Source organism: Sesamum indicum, linkage group LG7 (genome assembly GCF_000512975.1).
Source record: "Sesamum indicum cultivar Zhongzhi No. 13 linkage group LG7, S_indicum_v1.0, whole genome shotgun sequence".
NCBI classification, from domain to species: domain Eukaryota; kingdom Viridiplantae; phylum Streptophyta; class Magnoliopsida; order Lamiales; family Pedaliaceae; genus Sesamum; species Sesamum indicum.
Window position 1 is genome coordinate 9,272,396 of NC_026151.1, and position 18,443 is coordinate 9,290,838.

Here is an 18,443-nt window from a genome sequence, read left to right on the forward strand (position 1 = left end):
TAAGTTTTTAAGGTGGAAAATGAAAAGATGGAGATCATTTAATGGGGCGGATGCGAGGCCGCGTGCATTGTGCCAATTCAACTACCCAGTTCAAACACATTTATTCCAGCACTTATTATATCCCTACCAGACTCAACTCAAGTAGCTGAACAGGAACTCATTTGTGTACAAGATTGGTAAGCTGCCAAACATGCCCTTCCCCTGCAAGTCTGCAACATCAACATTCAACAACATCAATTGCCATACAAATCCCTACTCCAATATTATTTAAAGGTAGGCTACCTGCACACTCGATACATGTATATATATAATATACAAATTTATCGACCAAGTATGTTGAAAAATGCATCCCCGTCACTATTTTTTCTGTCATTACAAAAGTATAGGAAAAGGGGACTAGGTATGTGCAAAAATTTATTGGGATAATTACATTGTCCTTCTATAAAGTTTGTTGTGATTACACGTAAACCCTATATAGTTTGAAAAATTAGATTTAATACTCTTATTGTTCGTTTTTGTTTAACAAATAGATCTCCAATTGGTCAAAATCACTGAATTTGCTGATGCTCTCAAAAAATTAGAATGAAAATTTATATTTACCCCGACTGACGTATCATTGATTTATTACAGGTCAAATAAATTATTTTTTCTAACATATATCTTCACATACTGATGTATATGAAGAGGTATATCTCCACTCTTATAGGATAATTTGCTCAAAAAATATAAGGAAAAAATATTAGATATATGCAAAATTTACTTGTATGATCTGTTGGTCTCGAAATATTTACGACATCTATGAAAAGGGACCCACAATAGATCATATTTAATCTAATATGGAGATTTACTAGGTCATACACGCTAGGAAAATGGCAGGAAAAAAAAAAGCAATTTAAAAATAAATAATTAAGAAGTTAGGGTTATGAGAATTAATGCTCCCCAACAGACTCTTTAGCCTTTATATCACCTAGAAAAAGTGTATTATTGTTGTACACTCACGAAAACTAACTCATAAAATTTGTGTAATTATATTGCATTAAATCAAGTTTATCAACCAAATTAAATGTGGAGTTTTTTTTTTTTTTTTGGTGAATTGTAAGTTTTTTCATTCATTTAGTAATATTTACAGAGTACTCCAGGCATACCCGGAAAGATACAAAAGGACCCACACTAAAATTTAAAGAGCAATTAAACTGTGTGGGAAATGTATCAAGATGAGCCTATATACTGTGATCTTCACGGAAATAATAAGACCCTCGGAACTGGGTTTTGCACCCTAAAAAATGAATTCATTACGATGCCTCCAAAGGGTGTAGACCGTGCATGATAAAGCTAGGTGTCTCGCTTTGTTATGAACGAAGAAGCCAGTTTTCTCCTTCTTGAGTCATTTCACCGCACTGTGCAGGGTGGACATACGTCGGTTAATCCCAAGCCATACTCGGATATGTGACCAAACGTAGTTGCTGAACGGGCACTCAAAGAAAAGGTGTTTGGCCGATTCCTTGGTGTTGATGCAAAGTGAACACAAATCCTCCTCATGGAGGAACCCGAGTCTGTCCCTTGTAGCTAATATGTTGCGCAAGCCAAGCCACATAATAAACGAGTACTTCGGTGGGATGAAAGCCTTCCAAATAGATGTTTTCTAAGGCTGTCTTGTAAGTTTCGGTCTGAAGTACTCATATACTTTCGACGTTTGGAGGCCTTTAGTGGTAGCCCATCCCGTTATATGTTCAATTGCTACCGCCGGTGTCCCAAAAGCAGTGACTATCTTATTGCGGATATCAGCAAGCCGTTGAAAGAGTATAGAATCTCCTTTCTTCGGTTGCCAGTCCCAAATGTGGAGTTCTTTCGTCATGCCATAACATGGTTCCTTTTTGGAGAAACCTACCAAATTTTTTTTTTCTAAAAAATAAAATCTATTAATTAAAAATAAAAATTTGGACGAAAATACAGGAGAGTCGGCATTTATTGCAGAAGAGGACAAGTAAATTTCAACTGAATCATTTTTAATTGAGTAATTCATGCTATTTGATATTTATATTCATCCTAAGATTAAATTTTAATTATGTTTAGTAAAATAGGTCATAATATGGGTGAGTATATTGTATTATTTAGTAATTATGCAAATATTATGTCCAAAATATATCTGGAAACAACATAGAATGCCAGTCGTGTTTGCAAACAAAAATTCTTATTAATGAATTAAATATGGATTATAATTATTATTTACTATTTTTTTATCTATTTATTTATTTATAGTAGATGAAATTAATAGGGATAAAATCTAAAAAGGGAGGAAGGTGGTGTAATTAATCCTAACTTTTATTTTCATATTTCGCAATTGGGCCTTTGACCGAACCCAGTGTGGAGAATGTCTCAGGCAGGCCTACCAATACATATCTAAATATACAGAAGCATTTTTTTGGCACAATATAGTTTTAGGCCTAGTTCAAAGGGTAGGCCAATTAGGCCCATAAGTTTGGCCCAGTTAAGGCCTAATGGGCCCATAGTATGATTTTAATGTACTGTGCAGTCCAAGACCAATCGTTTATTATAGGCCCAACTGACGTTCTCATCTGAGCGCATGAAAAATATCTTAATCCAGCCAGTTGCCAGCAGTATGGTAGCCTGTGACATTCTCCATTCTGCTAAAGCTATTCCTGTACTCTAAAGCCGTCGATATTTTCAATCCATGTATTGAAGCTTTCTAACGACGTTTGTGATGCCTTAAGTCGCGGTGTGGTTCTATACACCAACATATGCAATAATTGCCCTACTATTTGCCGACTATAAATGGCGGGAGCATCAGTTTGTCCAAATTTTATTCCCCAAACCCAATCATCTCTCTCTCTCTCCCCTGTCGTCAACGAGTTTTACTATTTTCAGTTCAAGTCCCTCTAAAACCCTTAATTCGCAAAACCACCGCAAAAATCCCAATCTCCGAAACGCCACTGCCGAAAGGTGTACAGGAATTTCATCACTCGATTCCAGCTCTACGTTGACCCTATTTCTCTCTCTGGATTTTCTCCTCTCGATTTTTGGTTGCTGTGGTTCCTTTTTCGTTTTCCGTTAGGGTTTTGATGACTTAGGATTATTTCGCGGGGAGGTGTTTGTTGCTTTGCGTCAATGGATGCCCCGCCTGCTGCTCCCGCACTCGCGCGAAATGGCGGGTTTTCGATGCCGTCGATGTCGCCATCTTCCTCCCAGCCTTCTCGCAAGGAGTGGCGAGTCGTCTCTGAGCAATCTGTTCGAAACTCCGGTAACGAGGTGAACATTCTACTTGCATTTCCTTTTATTTTTTAAATTAAGATTTCTTACTGTTAATTTGTTTGTTTGTTGTTTTTTTTTTTAAAATAAGAATGACATTTAAAGAGGTTGCCCCTACTAAATCTACTTGCATTGGCACTATGCCGATTTAAAATTTTCCGATTCTTAATTGTTTGTTGAGAAAGTAGTATTTCATGCAGAGATTTTCTGGTTAGGATTTTTGTGATTTTTCTATACATTTTTGGTTTTGATATGCTTATACGCAGGAGTTGGAGCGGTCAAGACTAGGTCAATCTGATGAGAGATTGATATACGAAGTAAAAACTGTGTTTTGAATTCTGGCGTTTTTATTGTTATTCTTTTAAGAGTTGTTTTAGCGCTTTGCAAAAGCCAGTAAAATTGAAGGTGATTTGCTATGTGTTATTTTAAGGTACAGCATGGGCGAGAGCCAGTGGATGTGGATTTTTGCTCAATAACTATTGATGGAGGTTTGGACAATGATATTTTGCAGCAGAGACTTCATGCAGTGGCGAAACAAAGGGAGGAGTTGCAGCACATGGAGATTGAGCTTCGTGCACAGGTCATTGCAAGATCCGAAATTGTGGGAATGCAGAATACCTTTGATACTCAGTTAAAAGAGCAAGCAAATGCCAATATTAAACTTCAGGTTTTGCACTTTCATTGGGTGAATATTTGTTGCTTTTTTAAATATGGACACATGGGCAGTAGTTAGGTACATGACTGTGTACCAGTCATGTTGTTTTGTTGCTAAAATCTTAGGACTATATTTTAGGAGCAACTGCATGAAAAGGGACAGAAGATACATGAGCTGGAGAGAAAGTTGGAAGAAACGGAAAGAGAGTTGCATGCGATTAGATTGGATAATGAAGCGGTTAGCTTGAGAATCCATTCTCCTTTAGTTGTATTTTCACCCTCTGATGCCTAACGATTGTTTTTTTGATTTAAACCTTTTCATCTGTTTTAGCAGGCTTGGGCCAAAGAGGATCTTTTAAGAGAACAAAGCAAAGAGCTCCAGAGCTACAGGTTCTTTCCGTTTCAGTTGTTTTTCAATGCTTTCTACTAAAAACTTGTATTTTGTGATATAAATGAGATTAAAATGTATTTGATTCGCGGTACATTTATCAATCTATTCAAAAGTCATGGTTTATGTTCTCTCTATGTTTATGCATTTACTGTCCAGTGATTGCTTGAAAGTCTGATGAGCTTTCAGTAATTCGCAGCTGCTGGTTTGTTGTATCAATGATAAAGATTCTATTTATGCCTCTCTGCACTGTGGTCTAAGGTTTTTGAAGGTGTGTGATTATAATGCTGGGCTTGCTTTATTTTGCAGGAGGGAGAGAGACAACTCTGAAGCTGAAAGAGTGCAACATATCAAACAAATTCATGATCTTCAGGAACATATTCAAGAGAAAGACCGCCAGTTCATGGAGTTGCAGGAACAGGTCTGTCAGCATGGTCAAATTATTCTTATGATCTTATGCAAATGATTGATTCTCCAAATTTATGAGGCACCTATACACAAATTTCATTTATTTGTCCTTTTCTAGGTCTAGCTAGTAAGTGTTTAATAAGAGAGATGTTCATCACATTCATGCAGATCATCTGGGCTTATTTGCTTTACAAGCATTTATTGGTCTTAGTGCTGGATTGTGTTCGTGCTTTAGTGTTTTCATGAAATTTACTTGTCATAATGTTTTGTGGACAAAGGCATGTTACAATGCCCTACATGATGTATATCTGCATGATGGTTGGCTATCTTATTCAGCACAGGATTGCTCAAGAAACCATTCTTTATAAAGATGAGCAATTACGTGAGGCACAAACCTGGATAACTCGTGCCCAGGAAATGGATGCTTTGCAGTCAACTACTAACCACACTTTACAAGCTGAACTGCGAGAACGCACAGAACATTATAATCAACTCTGGCTTGGTTGTCAAAGACAGGTGGTTAAGCTATAGTTTTTTTCTATATAAGATCTAAATACGAGGTTGCTAGTTGTCTTTGTTCTCAATAGACACTAACTTAATATATATAATATATATATATATATATATCATTCAGTTTGGGGAGATGGAGAGGCTTCATTTGCATATACAACAACTCCAGCTTGAATTGGCCAGTTTAAGGGAAAAGAGTGGGAGTAATTTAGATGGTTCACATTCCTCGCAAACAAATTTGAAAGATGCTTCTGAACTTGGGCAGAGCAGTGACACCCAGCTGGAGGTGAATGGTAATGGTTCTCCTGGTGACAACACCGGTGGTCTACAAAATGGAAATTCTGAGATTGCATCTGGAGGAATCCCATCAACACAGGTAGAATATGCTCTATTTTCTTCTTGTTGGTTACTTGTGGTGCCTGCATGCACGCCATACTAAAAGATTTTGTCAAATGTTTAGCAGTGAGCTAAGGGATCAACTACTATTAGTATTTTCAGATCTTATATTGTTGTTTGCTTCTGTTTTCATGTTTGTTCCTTTTATCTGCTTTCTCTTTCTATCAATGTGTGTGTAAATTAGCCTGATTTGAACTTCTACATGTCAATTTTCGATGATGCCTTATCTGTGTCTCAGTTATTTATGCACGTATTGTTGTAGAACTGATGTCAGAACCGTAACTCAGTCTCTGCTGTTTTCTTGCTTTCTTGGTGTTGGTAACAGATTTTATATATTAAAAACCATAGCATTCATAATAGGATGAACGTTTTCCACTATATGAAATATGATTCCACCATGCAGAAGATACATCTTATGAAGTTTTCTACTGAAGTCTTCTTTGTCATTTTTGCTGAAAAATTACCTTTTTCCTTCGACTAGGCCGACCATGTGCATGGTGTTGCATTTGCTCCATCCCTGCTTGGTATGCCAACTTACATCCCACCTGGACAGGTGGCTGCTTTGCATCCATTTGTAATGCATCAACAAGGTCTACCACACCCATCGCACGTCATGCAGTCTCATCTTCACTCTGTACCTGCAATGTCCTCCATCCAAAACTGGCATAACCAAAATGTAAGTAATGTATTTTTGTCTCTTGCTATCCCTCAGTTTTCACAAATTGCAACAATTTGTTGATTGCAAGTTTTCTTGCTTTACCATAATCAAGGCTCAACCAGATGGCCAACATGTGCCTACCCATGACCAGTATCCTCAGGAAACCGAACAAAACTTATCTAGAACAGATTCCCGTTATGACTCTGGAACTTCAGGGAATGGGAAAATTGATCTTGCAAACTATGTGGATAGCAATATCAGTCGAGGGTTAGATACTGATTCTGTGGTTGCATCAGCAAATGAAGAGGTAAAGGTTTGTAGCTCAAAAAAGCTAATTCCCATATACCTTGCCTTCTGTCTTCTGATTCTTATTTTCTTATCTTTAGCTTTCTTTGATCTGATTAACATTTTACAGGTTCTTGATTCTATTGATAAACCCTATGACAATACCCAATCCCCAAAGAGCTTGCAGCAAATTTCTTCCCAGTTTCATGATGCTCTCCGACTGGATCTTCCTGCACACAGCAATGGCACTAAGGTTTGCTTCTCACATTAACTTGGCGTGATCTTCTTTTATGTTTCTGCAATGTAGTTTATGACCTGGGTGCGAGTTATGCTACTTCTTGTCGCATTAGATTCATGCTCGTCTTGCATTGATACTGCCACAGGAGATGCAGGGCAACCCAGTTAGTGAAATTGGAATAAAACACAAAAGTATGATGATGGAACATCCCAACCTTGCTGTCAATGCTTCCTCCTCTGCAGCAATGGCTAATGCTAAAAGTTTCAGTGAAACAACCACAGATACTGCCTCTGCCTCCAGTGCTGATCTGGCTGATGGCTTTGTTTCCACTGCACAGAAAAATAATATAGCAGCAAAGCCTGGGGATAGCCATCTACTTGATGAAAGAGCATTACTGGCTTCTATAGCTCGCACAATTGGGTCGGGTGGTAGAATTAGGATTAGCTCAACGGTAAGTTAATTGGTTGTAATATGTTTGACATGAAATAATCTAGTAATTGTACCTGATCATTGTCACATCTCTGTCAATAGCTTCCTAATAGACTTGCAAAGATGCTGGCCCCTCTTCACTGGCATGATTACAAGAAGAAGTATGGAAAGCTTGATGATTTTGTCGCCAGTCATCCTGAAGTATGCTCCTTTTCTTTCTGTTGATTTTCTTACAGAGTTTGATATTTTTGTTAAGTTTCTTTCATTTTGGTTGCTGTAGTTGTTTATTATCGAGGGCGACTACATTCAGCTCCGTGAAGGGGCACAAGAAATCATAGCTGCCACAGCAGCTGTTGCTAAAGTTGCAGCTGCTGCTGCCGCAACTCCAACTTCATTACCCTCTGCCGCAACTCCAACTTCATACCCGTCATTGCTGCCTTCTGTAGCACTGACTCCCATGGCTCAGTCCCACCGACTGAAAAAGACCTCATCTCTTGAATCCTCGTCTGTGAATGCTGATAAGACCAGTTTTACTGAGTTTGCAGGCCCTACTCCTCTGAATGTTGTTGACCATCCTTCTCAGTACGCACCAGTCCAGAGCCCTAACATGAATGGTGGTTTCTTTCATGTTGCTGGAGGGACATCAAACGTTAAAATTCTGAGTAAAGCTAAAGACCACTTGGAAATGAATGGCTCTGAGACCAGACTTGGGCGGTCTTCTCGGTTGCCTGTTGGAAACGGAACAAACTCTGAGAAAACTGATTTTCCTCAAAGCAAGGGTGCATCTCATGGAAGGCCAGGTGTGGGTTCAGTTGGGAAACAACACAACAGGTATTCATTGAATATTGCGCAACTATCTGTTATTCTTCCGGCTTCTTTATAGAAGCTTATGAATTACATTTTTCCAGGGCAATTGGGGCTGCGTCAAGTATGAGAAGATAGTAAGTTCAATTTCACTTTGGAATATTTTCATTTGTTCGTATAACTAATTATTTATGCCTGCTATAAGATGTGGCTCCTGCTTGACACAGAACATAGATATATGATATCTTTATCTTCTTTTAGATATAGCACCATTATACATGACAAAGGGGAAAGCAATTTATCAACGATATCTATGTCATAAAATATTGAAGTAAAGAGGTGAGGTTTTACCTATTGCTGGTAGCGGGTTCAACATTCTTCATTTCAGTACTGAAGGATTGACAGGCTTTATTAAAAACAAAAAATTTAAACGAATTGGTATAAAAGTGGCTATCAAGGTGTACGGCCCAGCCAGCGGGCTTTTTGGAACATCCAATATTACATGCACATATTGCATGCAGTTTGTGTTGATTGATTAGAGAGTGGGGCAATAAATCACATAATTCTTTATTATTGATGCTGCATCCTCTTCCTCTACTTCCACTGAATATATGATTGGCAAACTGGTTTCTGTATGAATCAAGAGAATCTATGGCTGATCTCATTTTAGCTAAAATTTATAATGTTCTGACTTAGATGTTTGGAATTGCCATTTTAGATCATTCTTTTAATTTTTGCAGGATCTGTTTTGGATCTTGCAGGCAGTGCCGACACTCAATTATTGGCATCAAGCCGAGCAAAGAACCGAAGATTGTGACTGGAAGGAGGCAGTAATATCTCAAGTTATATTCTCCAGCTATATGTTTACTATGTGCAAATTGATTCAAAATACTGGGTGGTTTTACTACATTATATTCTCTTAAATTGGAAAACATGAATTTATTTAATCCTTTCGGTTGTTGCATTTAATTGCCTGCTGTACTGTTTTGGTGCAACGTTCAGCATTTGCTCTAAATTATTGGTAAACTGATGCTAAATTTTTGTGACGACTGAACCGACCGACAGACCGACTGGTGAATTTTCATTTACCCGTGGGCCTGTTGTGTTGATGCATCTGATGTGGTAACCTGCTTTTGGTATTTGGCTAAATAGACATCCATCGCTGTACAAAAGAATCATGCAATGTGTACAAAGATCTCATTCCATTGAGATTGGATCATAGTGCACTTTTGATAAAGGAAAGTAAAAGATTGTTGGCGCAGAGTTTACCGTTCAGTGCTTCTAATAATCGTGTTTTAATAGATTCAAACTTATATGACAATGCTTGTGCGAACTCCAACATACGCAATATTGCTATTTGAGTGAAGTTCTTTGTGGATCTCTCACACCGAGTGAGAATTCCACACTGCGCGCCTGTTCCAGTGCGAGAAACGCATGAACAATTGCCACATAAAAACATATTGGTGAACGATTTCAGCTTACAGAAACACTCCAGATATCAATCAAAGAGGAACTTTTCGGGTCCCCAGGGTAGATCAAACGCTTGATTAAAGGGTACAGCTTTCAAGGGCAGATACCTTTAAGAGCTCCGAAGTCATTCTTAACTTTTATTTTTAGGAGGACTACTTTGGGAATGTATGCGGCAATCAGTAAAGGTAGAGAGAAAGCTGCCCTGTCATAGGGGAGTAAAGGCTACAAGACAGCGGCTATCTCTTTATGTGAGTCTATAGGAAAAGAAAATCCTGTGTTTAAGGGGGAACAGCTGTGGCCTAATGAGGCACCCAGAAATGGGCAGGCACGAAGATTAAACACAGCTTCAAAGATTGATATAGCACAAGGAGGCTAAACGCATGAGAAACACAATACTGCACACAACAATTAAGCCTCAATTACATCCAAAACGGGTAAAAGAAGTTCTCTTCATTTTTCTGCTTCACATGTTTCAGAAAATGATGTATACCATCACCATCATCAGAAAAAGTCCTTCCTGAGAATTGCATCTGCGGGGTCAAATTTGAAAACTACCACAAGGCCCATCGACGAGAAAAAGTAAGAGAGTTAGCCCGACTATCATTCTCTGCCCTCCATAGACCCCAAAGCAGAGTTTCCTCGGCCATCACCAGAACTAGCCTCCAGTGCACCTGGCTGGCTTCCTCTCAAGTCCCTCAGATTGCCTGAATTGCCAATTCCAGGTTGCATAGCGAAATGCCAACTGTTGTTAGGACCCCCGCCAAGACTAAAGTGGCCTTGCAGTTGTTGCTGGTGATGAAGCTGGTGTAGTTGATTCTGCTGATCCTGAGGCCGGAGAGCATTCAGCTGGAAAGGGAGCTTGGGGGGCCCACTCGGTTGCTGGTGCACTGCTGGAGCCTGGGTCTGAACCATGGGGGAACTGCCTTGTGGAGTAACCGAGCTAGTAGGACCCTTCAGGTAATCTTGATCGTTAGCAAGAGGCAATAGTACCCACACAAAGGTATTGGAAGATATAATTCAAATACCTGTGAAGGTGCTGCAGATCCCTGAGGCTGGGCATCAGCAATTGCGGCTAAATACATCAAATTCTTCTGAAGGATGGCTTGATACCTGAAATGTTTTAAGATGCCAATTATTGACTTTCATTGCATACAGCACTGGATGATTCTATTTCACATTAGATTATTCTAAGAAAATGAAGAAGTCCATATTGGAAAAAGAAAAACAGTTGGACAGTGAACAATGCTCCAATGATAATTCAACGAAGAGAACTATAGAGGACGAGAGAGAGGCTTCAGGAATGATGAAGGGTGAGCCAGAGCAAAATACGAAAAGGAACATGCTGGTGCTGAGAGAGAAAACTTCAGCCACCATATGCACATATCAATCTTAGTCACTGGATGTGCATTCACAAACACTAACACATACTCAAATATGAACACAAAACCCATCTAATATAAACCCCTGAACTCTAATAATAGCCCTTACAATGCACAATCAATTTCTCTACTCCCAAAATCCTCCTCTGGTCGGTATTTATATCTATGCTTTGTTGGTAATAAAGTTCTGCATACTTCCATGGCCAAGATTTTGAACATTCCCAGTGTCCATTAACAACATGTCTAAACAAAACAATAATACAGTATTCTGATAACTGGCTTCATATAAGAACTAAGTTAATCTCCAAGCTTAATGTGCTTCACTGCAAGGAAACTTAACAATTAATTAAATTTGATAAATAATTGATACATAGTGAAAATGGCATCTTTTAGTCTTGCTTATAGTCTTAGCAGTCATCAATATTACAAAAATCTATGTTAATTTGAAGTGCACATGTAATTCCATCCTTACTACGGCAACAACATATCATGTTGCTGTGCAGATAAGAAACTTGTGCAAACCTTTAACATTAGTCTTTCCCCTAGTCACTAACTTAAAAACTTCTTGTTCTTGAGAGTTTCACAATGGCGTCTACCCAAAGCATTAAATGGATCAAGAAAATCATAGAAAATGAATAATATTAATGAATTTAGCCCATAAATTTGGGACTTGCAGTACACAGTTCCCCCGCACCCCACCCACCGCAGCAATCACGAATATGCCGATTCTATAGGATTACTCACCATATAAATGATCTCAACTTATTCAAAATTTTCAGTGCATCAAACCCTTAAACGAACTGCAAAATGTGGGTTAGTCCTCTGATCTTTGATCTCAGGTTATTCATAAAATAGCTTGCCAGTTGCCACAACTTCACTAGGCATCGTTCAAAGTATATTACTCTTAGAGAAATGACAAGTCATAGCAACACTACAACAGCACATATTCCAACCAAAGGAGTGACAAAGTAAGACTAGTCTTGTATAACAAGATCATTCTCAAAATAAAACAAAATTTTAACTTACTGTGCACATTCTGCAACTTTCCCCATGTTTTGACCTTCTAGTATTGCCATGATCAAATTTTTATTCTCATCCAAATACTGCATGAAACAGCCAGTAATCAAATCAAGGAAAAGCAATTTTACTTTCCCATATAGCTCAACTTCACACAGAAACACACTCATACACTGCCCAAATAACCAGGCACCACAGTGATACTGTCCCAAATTTGAAAGTAAACTATGCACATCCAAAAGAACAAAGCAAAATTACAGAAATCACAGCAACAAATTCAGGTACATTTGAATCTAAGATAACTTAAAGCTGTTTACTACTGCCTGAAGGAGTTCTCTTGGTTTCATTTTCAAAGTAAAACATTAAGAAAATGCTCATATAAACACGACTAAATGAGATCTTGGCTAAATTATGTCTGTTCAGATCTTTTTTCATGATATTCATCTGCATTCTGAATATGTTTAAAACTGATAATTTATTTTGGTGTAAATGCAGCGAAAAGGAATTGTAAATTGACTGTTCTCTGCAAATTATAATTCCAAATGATACATGATATTCTAAATCTTCGAAAAAACAAACAAAGAAACAAGGTGAGAGTTCAAATGAGTGAATGAACTACATGTGCAAGTAAATCAGAAATACACCATAAATTCACATAAATCATGCTCTTCCTTAAAAAAAAAACAATAAAAATACAGAATGAAAAATAATTTACAATCCACCACAAATGCGTAAACCATCCTTCAAAACACAAGCAATCCTTTTTTACGATGAGTTATCAATGGACACACATAAACACATAAAAACCACAGCGTAAATAATTTCATTTACGCCGCCACCAAACAAGTAAAACGTTGTACATACAGGACAGAGGGTTGTACCTTCTGAATCTGCTCGGTGGAGACGAGATTGAGAGGCGTCGAAGGAGCAGAAGTCAACGTCTGAGGCGCCTGCTGCTGCATTTTGTTCATTCCTTCTTCTTCTTTTCAACTTCTTCCCTGAGCAAATCCTTAAAACCCCTCAATCACATAAACCCTAAGCTCGGAATTTCGATGAAAATGAAATCAAATGATTCGTATCGTGTGAGGAAATAATAGGCTGTCCAATTTATACCAATGGGAAATAGTTGGAAAAATTTTTAGACAAAAATGAAAAATTGCTTCTCTACACGCGGCTGTTTTTGGTTTTGTTTTAAAATTACATCCCCACACCCAAAAACTTAATATAATTATAAAATACACCCCTATTAAATCTTAAATTACAATCACTCATCGTGAGCTTTATAAAACATTACAATGTACGCCAGAAACACGTACAATAACAAAAATACCTTTGCTTTTATAAAAGTACTCACATTTCCAATAGCGAACCGGGCGAAATGTAATTTTTTATTTTATAGGGATGTATCTATAATTATATTAAATTTCATAGGATGTATATGTAATTTAAGATTTGTTTTCTGTGTTTATCCATTTTCTTTTTGTTGTTGTTGTTGTCAAAGTTAGGAGAAAAATTTATATCAAGCAAAACACGATTTTCATGGGAAAAATAAAAAATTATAAAAATATATTTATTCTTCCTTTTTCTCCCTTTTTGGGATAGGGTATTCAATTTTATTTTATGGGATGAAATAGCTATTAAATTTTCAAATAATTATACTAGGATATTACTATTATCATTTTACTTTGTATTTAGTGGATTTTCATGTATAAATCAAATTTAAGAGTATTAAATAGTATAAATTAATCAAGGATAACTTATAACGATCTTCCCTAAAGTTTGACATAATTACGAATACTTCCTTGTTGTTGAAAAATCACTATAGCCCTCCGATTTAACGGCCGTCTAACAGTTAGTCAAATTCGTTAGGTTTTCATTCAATTTTTATGGTAAACTGACCAAAATACTCTTGTGGATTAAAAAGTATAGTTTTATTTATTTTAGTGAAAAAAAAATTTGGTCCATTAACTTTGTCCGTGATTAATTTTAGTACACTAACTTTCGTTGTTATCACATTTTGACCAATAATTTATAAAAATGGGTCAACTAAGCACGGTGGCGAACGAAAAATGGATTTTTTATCGGAAAATAGCATGTGAACGGCACATGCTCTTTAATTTGAGGATTTTTAGTTCCATGTGGCACTATAGTGTTACATGGCACTTGAGGTGGCAATTTTTAGAGGGAAAAATGTTAGCTTTTCCCTCCCAAAGCCAATTACCAACTAATAAAAAGGGAAAAATAATCTCCATTGAGGGATGGGCTTCTCATCATCACCATTTTAGTAGCAAAAATTTTAGATTTCACACAATAATAGAGTGAATCGTAAAAGAGGGGAGAGAAATTAGGGCTCAAGAATTTGGGGAGTTCTGCTTCTGTTCGTTCTGCTTTTGAAGAATTTGACAAGATGTACATGTCATTGTCTACATGGAAATACACGTGACTATACTAACTGCTTTTTCACTATGGCCTTGCCAAGTCAGCAATTTTCGGTGGAAATATTTAAATTAGCCATAAAATTGGCAATAAAAAATCCTAGTTTGTATTTAGTTCACCCATTTCTGTAAATTATTGGTCAAAATGTTATAACAACGAAAGTTAGTGTACTAAAATTAACCACGGACAAAATTAATGGACCAAAAAAATTTTTTTCCTTTATTTTATTATTTTTTTACGGAGTAAGTGGATAATTTTTTATAATTTAAAAAGAAAACATCCACTCCGTTTGATTTTTTTCTAAATTTTTAATTTTTTAAAAAAATAAAAAAAATACTGTAAGGCAAAAGTTGACAATTTCATACCTCTATCCAAGGTTACATAATTTCATCAAATTGATCCCGTTATCAATTTTCTGTTAATTTTTAATGAAAAGTTGAAAATTGCCGTTAGTTTGTCAACTAACTCATGTTTTTGGCCTTGTTGCACATAGGTTGATGAATTGAAGATAAATCTACCGCCAAATTGAGTCCCCTCTCTCCTTTTTTTGTACTTTCTTTATTTTTAAATCTTTTATGATAATTTGTAATGTGAGAAAATATGAACATTTCAACTTGTTTTCTTATAATAAAATATTGTGATGTTGTGCCTGAAATAATACAGAAAATATAGATTGGCGCAAAAAAAAAAGAGTATCTATGTTTCCAATATTATCGACAAAATACAGTAAAATATACACAAAGCAACATGAAAAATGTAATAAAATGTAAAGCCTGTTGTTATGTGTATTGAGCATTTTGCTCTATTTTGTCGATAATATTAAAAATTATAGATACTCTTTTTTTGCACCAATCTATATTTTTTACACTTTTATTTTAGGCACAACATCACAATATTTTATACAAAAAAAAATATTAAACTATTCCTATTTTCTTACATTAGAATTTGTTATAAAAAACACAATAATAAAGAAATTATAAAAAAGCGAGAGACGGGTCTCATTTTGGTGGTAGATTTTCCTCTTTTTCATCACCCCACGTACAACAAAGTCAAAAAATTGAGTTAGTTGACATACTAACGACAATTTGCAACTTTCTGTTAAAATTTAATTAAAAGTTGCTAATGGGACCAACTTTGCAACTTTTCTTAACATTTTGGGACCAAAAATGAATTCTTATAAATTATAGGACCAAAAAGGACATCGATCCTTTTTTATATTTGCAATTTAGTGAATTCTCATGAATTTTGATTTCAGGGGAGGAATTAGATAAATGATTTTGGTTGACTTCATATTAAAGAACTTAAAACCCATTAATACTAATTGACTCAATGAATTTAGATTTGATGGGAGATGGATAAAGAATTTCAAATAATTAAATATTAAAAAAAATTGAAATTCATAAAACCTACAAAATATTTGAATTTAAAATTCATTAACGTCCAATAAAAAATAATTTAAATCTTTTAAATTCAAAATTTTACAAAGAAAATTCACAATTTTAAATCAATCAAACCAAGGGTAACCATAAAAATTTATGATCCCACTTTAGTCCAATTGGCATTGTACAACTATAAAACTTTAAAAATATCATCATGGACTTATGAGTTTTAATTAAGAATTATGAAAATAAAAAGAATAATTCTACTTATATTTTTTTATTTATAATCTATTTATTTAAAGTATTCCTATATCGGTATTATTACAGATGGCACTTATGACTATTAAAAATTAAAAATAATTTGTGTAATGATATTGATATTTTTTAGTGGTGTATATGTAATTTTTTAAAAAATACGAGTTTGTTTTTTTAAGGGGGAGGGGGGGTTTCCTTGGGGGTGGTAGCTTTTGAAATCAGAAACGAATGAGAAAGCAGGTGCAGGTGGTCCATTTTGTAATTATTCTCTTGTTCCTTCCATGGAGGCACACCGTACTCCTCTCTCTCTCTCTCTCTCTCTATATATATATATATATATATACAGACTTCGATTTGATTCTTCTACTCTCCACTTATACTTCAGTTCAATTATTCATCCCAACAATGTATTTATAGTGCATCTCAATTTATGAATTTGGATTTGAACGTAGAAAATAATAATCATAAAAAAAGAAATTAAATGACTCAATTTAAAAAAAATAAAATAAAATTTATTAATATTTAATAAAATATAGTTTAAAATTAAAATTGAATGATTTGAAATTTTTAAAATTGAAATTATCCAAACAATTTAGAAGAATTTATTTTTTAAAATTTTAAATCCAAATGCAATTTTCACTATCATATGAATTTAAGATTCACGAATTTGGAACTTATCCTATCAATTGCAGTGAATTATGGACATGCTCTTATCTGAATTGATATGGTGATATTAAATTAGTTACACTAAAAATATTATATTTATAATATAATTTATTATTATTTTTAAAAAATTATATATCAATCATATGATAAGTATATTGCATTTTTAATTTTTTAAGACTTTTTTGTGGGGTGGGTGGGGGGAGGGCGTAGGTTGTTAAGAGTGAAAGATTCCCAATCATGTCCTGGTGATACATTTGGGCAACGTATATGTATGTATATATATATGTAAACCATAATTTTAAATTATAATTTGATTTAATTATGTCACATTGACATAAATAAATAAATAAATTTATTATTTTTTAAGAAAAATAATTTATTATTAACAAATTACATGTGCAAAATTTTAAACAAAAATAGTATTTTCTTAAAACATGGGGATAAAATGATATTTAAACATTTAAGCTTATTTTAGAAGTGTTTTTCCCCCAACACCACTCAATTTGATTTTATCTATTTTTTGAATTTTTGATAAATATTATTCACTTTTAATTTTGCTATAATTTTTAAAAGAAACTCAAAAATTAATTCTCAAAAAATAGCACTATGTTTGGTTTCATTTTTAACTTGTTTTGATGTGTTTTGTGGAGATAGAGAGAGAAAAATAAAGATAAATAAATATGTGTTAGAGATAGTGTATATATTTGGAGATAATATAAAATAAGTATGGTATGTTTGATGTTGTTTAGTAGGAGACAAAAATTACTGTTCATTGTCAAATCATATCTCTTTTATATATATTTATATATATGCATGAGTATATATATAATTTTTTTAGTTGTAAGGCTTATAATTAGTGTAAACTTATTTTGACAAAAAAATAAATGAAACACTGTTGCAAAATATTTCAAAATGCCACCAAAACTTTCAAAATAAATCAAGATAAATATTATTTATGTTTTAACCCATCTTAAAAATGAAGTAAAATTGAAATCAAACATTATGAAGAATTTTCAGAAACGCGGTATAAGTTGTCTTATTGTGGATGTGATGGAGAGGAGAGATATGTTATAAATACAGCTGTGTTTCCGTTTCCCCCCACCTCCAATTCTCGCCCCCTAATCATTAATGTCCTATCACTCTCTTCTCCACCTGCTCTGCTCATTGCCAACCATTTTTACATACGTTTCAACATTCTACCAAACCTAAAAATGCTCTTTCTCCTCATAACTCTCATTTATATATATATATATATATATATGAGATATTTTATAAATTACTTATAACCTTTAATAAGTAAATTTGAACACACTATTGTTATATAATTGAATTCAACAAACTCAATAAAAAATAAATAAATATTTAAAAAAAATTACAAAAGAGCATATTTGTCATAAAAATAATTTTATTTTATTACTAATCATTATTTTCTAATTATCAATTATATTAATGGAATCAACTAAGAAATCACAATTATATTACCTTTTAATTTATTGTGTATACCAATCATAGGAATGTTATTCACGTACGATTCCTTTTTCTTTTTTATTCCATTTCTAAATCCATTCTGTTCCCACTTAATTTCATTCCTACATACCGATTATGTCCTAATATGATTACTATAGTTGAGTAATATTCTATATCTCTTCTTGAATAATAAATTATATTCCTTAAATAAACATATATATATTTAAAGTTTCATTCCATAAATGATAATGTCGAACCAAATTCTGAATATGCAAAAGACATAAATACAATACTAACATATATGAAAAAATAAGTTTGTTGCAAATTTAAATTGAAA

General features: G+C 34.6%; 3 protein-coding genes across 5 annotated transcripts; 2 read left to right on the top strand and 1 right to left on the bottom strand.

Annotated features, from left to right (window-relative positions):
* Positions 2,723 to 7,685, top strand: LOC105166774. The gene is made up of 15 exons (XM_020695273.1): positions 2,723 to 3,267; positions 3,534 to 3,584; positions 3,698 to 3,934; positions 4,061 to 4,159; positions 4,256 to 4,311; positions 4,619 to 4,730; positions 5,054 to 5,233; positions 5,352 to 5,603; positions 6,105 to 6,299; positions 6,394 to 6,594; positions 6,697 to 6,819; positions 6,950 to 7,255; positions 7,336 to 7,434; positions 7,514 to 7,639; positions 7,680 to 7,685. The coding sequence occupies exons 1-15, from the start codon at positions 3,127 to 3,129 to the stop codon at positions 7,683 to 7,685; spliced, it is 2,184 nt and encodes a 727-aa protein (XP_020550932.1). The 5' UTR covers positions 2,723 to 3,126.
* LOC110011229 lies at positions 7,650 to 9,041 on the top strand. 3 transcript variants are annotated; one of them, XM_011086254.2, is made up of 3 exons: positions 7,650 to 8,064; positions 8,142 to 8,174; positions 8,778 to 9,041. In XM_011086254.2, coding segments are annotated over exons 1-3 (408 nt in total). In that variant the 5' UTR covers positions 7,650 to 7,690; the 3' UTR covers positions 8,779 to 9,041. The 3 variants fall into 3 exon arrangements, with proteins under 3 accessions (XP_011084556.1, XP_011084557.1, XP_011084558.1); XM_011086255.2 differs by having other exon boundaries at positions 8,799 to 9,041; XM_011086256.2 differs by lacking the exon at positions 8,778 to 9,041 and adding an exon at positions 8,299 to 8,423.
* On the bottom strand, positions 9,694 to 13,027 carry LOC105166776 (GRF1-interacting factor 2). The gene is made up of 4 exons (XM_011086257.2): positions 12,785 to 13,027; positions 11,913 to 11,989; positions 10,533 to 10,617; positions 9,694 to 10,458 (listed from the first exon to the last, which is right to left on the bottom strand). The coding sequence occupies exons 1-4, from the start codon at positions 12,872 to 12,874 to the stop codon at positions 10,108 to 10,110; spliced, it is 603 nt and encodes a 200-aa protein (XP_011084559.1). The 5' UTR covers positions 12,875 to 13,027; the 3' UTR covers positions 9,694 to 10,107.

What these genes read in the sequence shown, in the direction of transcription:
- LOC105166776 (XM_011086257.2), bottom strand. Translation starts at nt 12,874, where the DNA reads ATGAACAAAATGCAGCAGCAGGCGCCTCAGACGTTGACTTCTGCTCCT. An exon ending in AAAGTTGCAGAATGTGCACA is followed by an intron (nt 10,618 to 11,912) that starts GTAAGTTAAAAT and finishes AAAACATTTCAG; the next exon opens with GTATCAAGCCATCCTTCAGA. An exon ending in GATCTGCAGCACCTTCACAG is followed by an intron (nt 10,459 to 10,532) that starts GTATTTGAATTA and finishes GATTACCTGAAG; the next exon opens with GGTCCTACTAGCTCGGTTAC.
- LOC110011229 (XM_011086254.2), top strand. Translation starts at nt 7,691, where the DNA reads ATGGCTCAGTCCCACCGACTGAAAAAGACCTCATCTCTTGAATCCTCG. An exon ending in GTTGGGAAACAACACAACAG is followed by an intron (nt 8,065 to 8,141) that starts GTATTCATTGAA and finishes ACATTTTTCCAG; the next exon opens with GGCAATTGGGGCTGCGTCAA.
- LOC105166774 (XM_020695273.1), top strand. Translation starts at nt 3,127, where the DNA reads ATGGATGCCCCGCCTGCTGCTCCCGCACTCGCGCGAAATGGCGGGTTT. An exon ending in TTAGATTGGATAATGAAGCG is followed by an intron (nt 4,160 to 4,255) that starts GTTAGCTTGAGA and finishes CTGTTTTAGCAG; the next exon opens with GCTTGGGCCAAAGAGGATCT. An exon ending in TTGTCGCCAGTCATCCTGAA is followed by an intron (nt 7,435 to 7,513) that starts GTATGCTCCTTT and finishes TGGTTGCTGTAG; the next exon opens with TTGTTTATTATCGAGGGCGA.